Source organism: Octodon degus, unplaced genomic scaffold (genome assembly GCF_000260255.1).
Source record: "Octodon degus isolate 3935 unplaced genomic scaffold, OctDeg1.0 scaffold00140, whole genome shotgun sequence".
NCBI classification, from domain to species: Eukaryota; Metazoa; Chordata; class Mammalia; order Rodentia; family Octodontidae; genus Octodon; species Octodon degus.
The window spans coordinates 4,655,950-4,665,697 of NW_004524716.1; the positions used below are offsets into that span (position 1 = coordinate 4,655,950).

General features: G+C 35.4%; 1 protein-coding gene across 1 annotated transcript in view; it reads right to left on the bottom strand.

The window, feature by feature from the left end:
* The window catches only part of Magi3 (membrane associated guanylate kinase, WW and PDZ domain containing 3), a 253,253-nt gene that overhangs the window by 65,030 nt on the left and 178,475 nt on the right, over positions 1–9,748 (bottom strand). Inside the window, exons 4-6 of the mRNA XM_004641696.2 lie at positions 7,297–7,506; positions 3,701–3,875; positions 1–67 (exon numbers count right to left, since the gene is read on the bottom strand). The exon at positions 1–67 is cut by the window's left edge and continues 10 nt beyond it. Coding sequence (XP_004641753.1) covers positions 1–67; positions 3,701–3,875; positions 7,297–7,506 — 452 coding nt within the window. The remainder of the gene's footprint in view (positions 68–3,700; positions 3,876–7,296; positions 7,507–9,748) is intronic.

Sequence of the window (9,748 nt, forward strand, 5' to 3'; positions counted from 1 at the left end):
GTCTTCAGGGGCTTTGGCTCTCTTACAGAGGCGAGGATCCAACCAGGTGGTTGTCTTTGTATTGTGGCTGTAGAATAAAGATTTCAATTAGAACCAGTGAAATAAAAAAGGAAAAAGGTATTTCAAAAGCAAGGATTGAAAGTGACTAAAAAGCATATGATATTGGGACATTTATCTCCTACAGCCTCCATTTGTATCCCTCAAATTCAGCAAGTCTATTGTTCTCTGTTACTTCAAAACGGCCACTACAGAAAGATAACATTAGGGGCACTGATTTGAAAACGAGGACTTAAAAGACAAGATCAAATGCTAAAGTACAGACTAACACACTTATTTAAAGCAGTCAAAAATGCTTCAAAGAGTGGCCACATAACCACACACCACACATTATCTAGCTAGCAACGCTATACTAAAAACCTCATTTTCCTGCTGAATTCCTTTCTTCTTTAAAAAAAAAAAAAAAAAAAAAAAATCCCCTTAAAAATATTTGTGACTTGTAGGCACTACGCTGGGGATGGGGATGTAGAGGCCTACAAACAGTCTCGTCTCTGTGCTCACAGGGATGCCTTAAAATAAAATACATCTAAAAAAAAGTTTCGTGGTGATTGCTTTTACACCCCCAGGCCCCATATATGGGTATGGTTAAACTCCATTCCTTCAGCTCTGGCTTCACCTGCATGAACCACATAGGGGGAGTAAAGGGGAAACAGAGACCCCAGCCCTGGCCCTGCCCCTTTCTACAAAGTAGGTCACCATACTTTCAGAATTGTGTAATTTTGTTGCAGTCCACAATCAGTAAGTTTCTGGCCAGTTTTCAAGCAATAAAAAGTAATGCTAATACAAACTACCAACTGCTCAGTAGACAAAAAGTGTTAGTTTCAGTCTGAAATACAAACATATTATAAGGAATTAAGTTATAGAAGAAAATATATAGGTATCAACAAAATATAAATTAAAAGTTATCAAAGTACTATGATAATAACAATGTAAACAAGGTATCTTTCCTTGGTGTCCTTAACTTGAGATAAACTCAAATAATCTCTCCATAGCCCACACTTTTAGGAAATGAAGGCAATAGTTTCAGGGAATTAATCATATCTTCTGTACCTTTTCTAATTCCTGAGCCACACACAGAATGACACAGCCATGCCAGATATGATATCAGTTGGCAGACCATGGCAGAAACTTTTCAGGGAGACAGTAAACAATGGATAATCTATATAAGAAAAACACTGAGAGTGATTCTAGAAACTCTATGTTATTTACTCTGTCAGAGAGGTAATCTCAGGGCTAGCCGAACAAATTAGTGAATTAAAGTGCCTGCAAGCAGGTGCAGCGGCTGGGGGTTTGATTCCCGGGCCTGCCATGCTGGCCTGCCCCTGGGGCGCACTGAGAAGGCGACGGAAACTGGGCATGGTGGCATGTGCCTGTGATCCCAGCACTTGGGAGGCTGTAAACAGGAGAAACACTACGAGTCCAATCTAGTACTGAGACCCTGAACACCCTATAGGCCCTTCCCTAAAAATACAGAAAGGAAAAAAAAGGTGATCTCCGCAAATCAAAACCAATTAATTTAACTTAAGCAAAAGGAAAGGCATCAAGATGCAAGGAGTCCAGCAGCACAAAGATGGTTTTAAAAAACAAAAACAAACACGACACCAAGCACAGAAATATATTGCTAAACCAAACTCAAATTCGCTGAGAAAAGCTTAACTTTGATTTATTGCTAAGTTAGCAAATATAAGTACTATACCAGGGTGTTTCCCAGTACTTCCTAAGGTAAAAAAGTGCCCAAAGAGTAGTAACTAAAGCCCATGGACCTGTATTTATATTGCTTTCCTATAATTACAAATTTTAACAGAAGCAATTAAGATTCACCATATTAATTTAATGTGGATCAAACGTATTAGCCACATCGAAAAAAACAGCTTTATCTAATAGTAAATATGCAACTATATTCCGAAGATTTATCCTCTATCCAACTGCAAATATTTTCCCCCATTCTGTATGTTGCCTTTTCACTCTGTTAATTGGTTCCTTTGCTGTATCCCACTTGTCTGCTCTGTTTTGTAGCCCATGTTTTTTTTTGTTTTTGACTATTCCAAAAGTCCTCACCAAATCCAATGTCGTGAAACCTCTCCCCCCGCCATGTTTGCCTCTAGGAATGTCATAGTTTGGGCCTTATATTTAGGTCTTTAATCCATTAAATAATATTTAACTATAAAAATATTTATAAATCCCTCCCCTAAAAATGAACTAACTTATCCCCATTTGTAGGATAAAACACTGTCAAGACTCAATACCTTGGAATTTGTTTCTTTTCTTTTTTCTTTTTAAGAGCACAGTATTTATTGGGGGACAGAAAGCTTCTGTCTGAGAGAGGGACAGAAGGGGGACCTGAGCAGGTTGCCCCCTGGAATTTGTTTCTAATGATATCTCTACACTTTGCTTCCAGATCTAATGCTAAAGTCAGCATGAAAGTTCAAAGTGCACTTATTGTGCTTTAAACCTCCTTAAATTGTCCAAAGGCATATCCCTGGGTTTTATCCGTTTTATATAATCCTGGTCACTAAATGTTCATATAAATTATGTATACATGAAAATGTATTATATGTAGTAAAAAGACTACCATGTACTCAAAATCTGTTTTTTAAATGCTAGAGTCCTACTTGGCATAGCAAGATGCTCACTCCATTGGTAAAATCTGGAAGCAGACTATTTGAGAAAATAGATGCAAGTCCCTCACCCGTGATTAATTTCTGCTTATAATATAATCTTTGAGTATAGTCCCCTGCCCTCGATATTTGTTTTTCTTTTCAGTACTGGGGATTGAAACTAGGACCTTCACACTGAACTACATCCTAGTCCTCTTCGTATTTTTTGAGACAGGGCTGGGCTCAAACTAGCAGTTCTCCTGCCTTAGCCTCTCAGAGTACTGGGACAGGCATGTACTACTGCACTTGGCTTCTTAATAGTTTAAGTGTTACTTAACTGTCACATTCTATAACTTCACTGTACTACTATTCTACCTCCGGACAAATTAAAGGTGAGAATTATAGCTAAATGAGAATATAAAAATTAGTCATAATGAAACTTCCAATAAATTTTTTGCATGATATCACTTTTTGATACACATAACATTTAAGGTTGATCAACTCATGTGGCATTCAGTGTTCCTAAATATTATAGTTTTTCAATAAAATATTTTTTGTACAATTATACTGCACTAATGATTCTAATGATCAGTGATACTGTCTTCCTATATTAGTTACTTGTGAGGTCTGAATACATCACATCCAAACTCTAGGACTAAAAATATTTGGCTGAATAATATGCCCAACATAATTATCCCTGAAACACTGATAAATTTGGACAATCTACCTGAAAGTTAAAAAAAAGCAAAGTAAAATGCCCTTTATACTTCACATTTTCTTCACTACATGTGAACTTATTTTTGATTCTTCTGCTATAAGAAGTCAAATACATTCTTCCTTTATCTAAGTTAAATAAAAATGAAATGTCATCCAGGGAAACAATCAGATTAAGAATTAACTGTTACTGGCATTATAAAAAAACCTATTTTTAAAGAAAGAAAAAGAAAATTCTTGTGAAACAGGCACTTGCCAAATGAGGCTAAAGAACACTTCCAACCACCTTCTCGGTGACAGGGCACCCTAGAAGAGCAGCAGCGTTTGCTTACTCGATGAAGTAGATCATTCCTGTGTCAGTGTAGGCCATTTCCCAGTTTTTGGGGAGTGGTTCCAAATTTTCATCTCTCATCACATAATTTCTAAAGTCCATGGAGCTATTTGTTTGGTTATAACTAGGAACAGTCTTCATCCAGTCAGATGACTCAGAATGCCTCTCTCTGTTTTCTGCCATTGTTCAAAACAAAACAGCACAAAAAGTAGGTAAGTTTACTTTCTTCTTTCAACAGCCTTATTTATTTCTAAATAACGTCAAACATTATAGATATACATATACATAAATTTATATATTACATATTTATTTACAATTATATGTTGTAAATTTATTTGTCTATCACATCCACATTCTGCTATACATGTCAAAATCACAAACATGTTCAACTCTTTCAATTTCCTCGTTCATATCAGCCCTGCATGGCATAGAATCTTTGATACTGAGATGGGAATGCAACCAGGCATGGTGGCACACACCTATAACTTCAGTTATTCATAAAGATTCATAAAGAGGACAGCCTGGGGAATTTAGCAAGACCCTGACTTAAAATTAAAAAAAAAAAAATTAAAAAGAGCTAAGGATATAGCTCAATGGTAGAGCATTTACCCAGTACGTGTCAGGACCTGAGTTCAATTCCCAGTACTAAAAACAGACAAACATAAAACAAAACAAAAAACCAACATTACAATGGATTCAGCATAAAGCCTAATAAGAGCATCATTTATACAGTTCTTCTATTGTAGAATTCTAATTTAAATGCTAACCGTCTATTAATTCATAGTATTCACAACTATAATTCTTGTTTAATAGATTAAGAAAACTAAAGCATAGAGAAGTTAACTCTGTCAAAATTACACAGTCACTAAATAACAAAGCCAAGATTTGAATATAAGTGGTTCATGGTCTTAACTATTATACACTAAATTACTTCATCAACTTTTATTTTTATTTTGTTTTATTTTTTAAAATATATTTGGTATAGAAGCATGTGGTATAGGGGATTGAGCCCCGGTCCCTGTGCTTGCATAAGCAGGCACTTAGTCCACTGAGCTATCTCACCGGCCCACTTCATACACTTTGTCTTTTTTTAAATGTATTTGGTACAGGGTCTACAGGGTCTCACTACACAGAATGGACTCATAGTGATTCTCCTGTTCTCAGCCTCCCAGTGCTGGGATTAGAGGCATGTGCCACCAAGCCCGCCCAGTCTCAATGGCTGGCCCACTTCATATACTTTTTTTTTTTCCACTTCATATACTTTTAACATGCATTTTTAAAAGATACTTATTTTTTTAAGTGCATTCAATATACTCCTATTGTTAGTATAATTTTCTCGTAATAATAAACTCTTTTTAGAGCCCCAAGGTCTATAAGGTAAGTATGTATGTGAATTAAAATTTAGTTACTAAGGAGTCTACAACTTTGAAATTAAAATTTATTTCTAAAACTTCAAAGATGCTCCATAATATCACCGTGACAACTCCAAACTGCAGACAATACTCAGAACTAGAACATCTGAGAAAAGGCCTTCAATAACATTACAGTATTTCAACTCTAACCATCCTTTATCCAACCAAATCATACAATCCGTAAATTTTACTACACCTCTGCCCCTGTTCTAATCACTCTATGCATTCCTGACCCCTTCGCCCCCAGCATAATACTGTTACATGTGTCTGCCTAACTGCAATTGCTTAACTGTTCCGTCCACCTATACCATGCTGGCACATGTGACTGAACACAGCAGCGCTAAGCACCACACTGCTTTAGTTCGTGATCACTAACCTCAGTGGGCGTTTAATGATGCACAAGTACATAGTACAACCTTTAGTCCACTTGCTCTGCCACTCCTGGATAACTATTTTGTACTTTCCTTCTCTTGAAAGCATCTGCAATAGACCTCCCTCCCTCTGCACTTCTGGATGTATGTTCCAAGAACCCCAAGGGTGCCTGAAACCACAGGTAGTACTGAGCTTCATAAATACTGTCCTTTTTCTTTTCCCATGATAAAGTTCAATTTATAAACTAGGCACAAAAAGAGATTAACAAGATTAACAGTAATAACTACGAATAGGATAATAACAATTTACTGTAGTAAGTTATGCAAATCTAGGCTTTCTTCAAAATATGCAGTAATATTTTCAGACTGCGGTTGGTTGTAGGTAATTGAAGCTGTGGAAAGCAAAACTGCACATAAGGGAAAAAAACATTTCTTTTCCCTTCATCTCATTTGATGACTCAGTTTCCTATTTCACTTCGCAAAGCCAAGTAGAAGGGGACCTTTCCCAGCTCCCACCCTTATCTACATCACCACGGTTGCTCATCTTCACCACCATCTAGGACCCTGGAGACACCTTGTTCCCAGCTAAGGCATGCTGGCCCGTAATAAACTGGATGCCCGAGTCATGCCTGTGCCTGCACCATCAACCTTCCCAAGCTATTAGATAATCTGCATCGTGTAAAAATGTTGTTTCCCCAATATTAAAAAAAAAAAAAAACAATTCTTCTCCTTCTAGCAACCATCCCATTTCTCTCCTTGAGAGTGTGCATGCCTGTGACTTCACGTTCCACTGTTGTAGTTCTCTCTTGGCCTCATGCCACCACAGCTTTGAACTTCCACTAGTAAAACTTTTCTTGCCCTCATGTTTCTTGCCTATTCTCATACAGTGACCAGAATGAGTCAGTTAAAGCCTCCTGTACAACACAGGTGTGTGTCACTAAACCTTGCCATAGTAAATCTTAATAACTAATGAAGGAAAAGCTCAAAGTGCTTTGGGAAAGTGATAAGGAGATGGGTTCTGCAAATCTGAAGTCATGGTCAATATTTTTTTATAGTTCCTACTATGTGCCAGGCACTGTTCTTGATGCAAGGAATACAGTAATGAATAAAAGTAAATAAAAAACCAAAAACTCAGCCTTAAGATGTTTATGTTCTACTATTCTGAATGGTGTCATCCCAATAAACAGCAGCGAAGTATGTCTGGCTGTGATTCTCGGGTTCCACAGCTCTTCTCTCAGCTATGAGAGTGCTTCCTAGGCAATCACTACTTAGGTAGGGATAGTCAAAAGGAACAGATTCTCTTCCTTTCATTTCTTTGGCTTTCCACTTGATGAAAAATATTAAAGTCAAGCAAAACAAAAATTGGAGTCACATTTAGAACTTTTGAGTAGATTCAGAATTTGAATTTAAAATATTAGTAACAAATTATTTTTAATAGAAAATTTCTAAGTTTTATATATTTTATTTGGGCTGAAGGTTACATTAAAGAACATCTACGTTTTATTCTTATCCTATAAAGTAGGATTTAGGCCAACAGGAACCCCATATTCCAGCATCAGTGATTAATCTCAAATATTTTAAGCAATAAGGTAATGGAATATTATTTTGATTACTGACACCTTGTGGTTGATTAATAAAAATAGGAACAACTCATTTTAGCTTACAGAATGGTTTACAGAAGTTTATATTGTTCCATACACAATCTTTTCAAAACAAAGGAGTCTATCAATTGTTCTCCAAATGTTGCACGAGCATTTTTCTATTTTCAGCGTCACAGTAAAGTCAGCCTAGAAGTCCTTCATTTGTTTACAAACCTGCATTCCCACTGCCATTTACGGCTTCCTTGTCCTCATCCTCTTCCTCCTCAGGTAGAGAGCTGTCCATCCTTTCCATCTTGCTGACAGATGTAGTTCGTTTTCTTTGGGATTCTGTGTCAAACTCATTATCAAAGAGGACCTGATCAACCGGATCTGGCTGGAAAGGGCTGGGTTCTGCTGGAGGCTTAGGTGTTCCATAGAAGTTTCCTGAGGTGGACGAATAACAGCAGCTGAAAGCACTGAGGCTGAATGGAAAGTCTGAACAACATGACCCAGCATGGCTCTGCTTCGCTCTTTACACCAAAGATTTTGACTCTCTGAGTATCTTCCATTGGCCCAAAGGAGGCCAAAATACTCTCAGGAGAGCAGGGGGCAGCGGTATGGGAAAGAACTAGTTTCTCAAGTACTCTTTACTAATAAGAGCATCATTTATACAGTTCTTCTATTGTAGAATTCTAATTTAAATGCTAACCGTCTATTAATTCATAGTATTCACAACTATAATTCTTGTTTAATAGATTAAGAAAACTAAAGCATAGAGAAGTTAACTCTGTCAAAATTACACAGTCACTAAATAACAAAGCCAAGATTTGAATATAAGTGGTTATTTTACTACTATTTCTACCATGGCCAGGAAGTTGATTATTTCTACAGTTTGTTGTACATGAGTTCTGAATTAAGGCCTAATTTGTGGATTTAAAAGGATCAGTGCTCTCCTATAAGATTAACTGGCACTAAAAGTAGGAGTAAAGGATGATGAGCTTAACTCAAAGAATTTTGTTCTAAGGTACATAATGAACTGTTTTGATAAAGTGAAATATGTGGGAAAGAAAAGGTGAAAACTAAAAAGGTTATGTAGAAAGGTAGTCTATGTGTATGTAATTTTAAAATGTTTTTCTGGACATTCTAATTATATTATTTGACAATTTACTGAACAGACACATAATTAGCCTAATTCAACACTGGCTTTTCCTCATCAAAGCAAGAAATTAATTTTTCCTTGAGGATCAGTGATTTCTGTAGTAAAAATTAATGTTCCAGAATTAAAACAACTAATATCTTCTCAATTTGTCACACAGCCAAATGCAATGTGGAAGTACTCAACAGGTGGAGCTACATTAACAGTTTATGGCTTTTACTAGTTTTGACCTCAGATCAATTATGCTAATGTTAAACGTAAATACGGCTAGAAAATAACATACTTATGATTTTTTAAAAATCACACCTTTTAAACAATTTCTTTGGCTCCTAACGAGATAATTAAGATGCTTAAAGTAAGCTAATGCTGCCAACAGATTTTTTCCTCTATGTAGAAAACAAAAATCACATTTGAAATAGGTTACTCATATTTCAGAGGTAGGTGAAAAGAGCTGTATTAAAGTTGACTAGCTTCTCTATAGACTTTCCGGCCCATAAGCAAAGCAAAGAAACAAAATAGCCATTTCACATTTTGTGGGCAAAGGGCATGGAAAAAATAGAAATGACCCTGGGAAATAAAATGTCATTTTTCCTGTCTTATGCCCAATACTCACACTATTAAGGAATCTGACTTTTCCAATGTAGAAATAATAATCCTTCCTAAGTCTAGTGGTAATTTTACTGTGAAGGCTTAGTAATTATTATATAATTTTAAAAAGTTTAACTTTTCCTAAGAAAAATCAGAAAAAAATTCAGTATATTATAATTGCTACCCATAAATCACTGGAAAGATTATAGGACTTCATAAATTTTGGCAGTTTCTTTGTTTAAAAATATAACGATTGGGCTTAGATTTAAAAAGAAAACTAACATTGCTTATAAATTGTGTATTTTCCTTCAGTTGTTGGTAAATATTTAAGATATAGCAAGGTATAAATTCCAAGTTTTATTAATCTTGACTATAATGATTAATAAAAAGATTTTTAATCTCTTTAGAGCTGTTTTAGAGCCTTTTCTTCTAAAGGCTTTCTCTCTTTTACCACAGAAGTACTAATAATTAAACATTTCAAATATAGTTAAACTCCAGAAATATCTGTTTATATGTACTCATATAAATATGTGTACATTTATACTTATTTACATACATATAAAACTTCCAGGTATTAATTTCTTTGAAATTTTTACTTTTGATTTTTAAAGACATTTACATATATAAAATTAAAGCTCTAACTTTCTGATTCATCCTTCCCATTTCCTTCGTGAACTCTTCTAAAGTTGATACCTAGCAACTCTCCAAATAATGTATATACCTAGGGCATCCATAACAGAATCCATAACACATACTTAAAATACTATGGTTTTCAGCAAAAGCTTGAGTGTTTTCATGTTTCATATACTTTTTCACAAATAGTACAGAACTGTGCATAAACGTTTTACACAACTGTATTTCTAAGACATAGTCATGTTGATATATAGTATTTCATTAAACTTCTAAATATAGCCAGCCCATTTTTATGAAAATAAAGTGTAG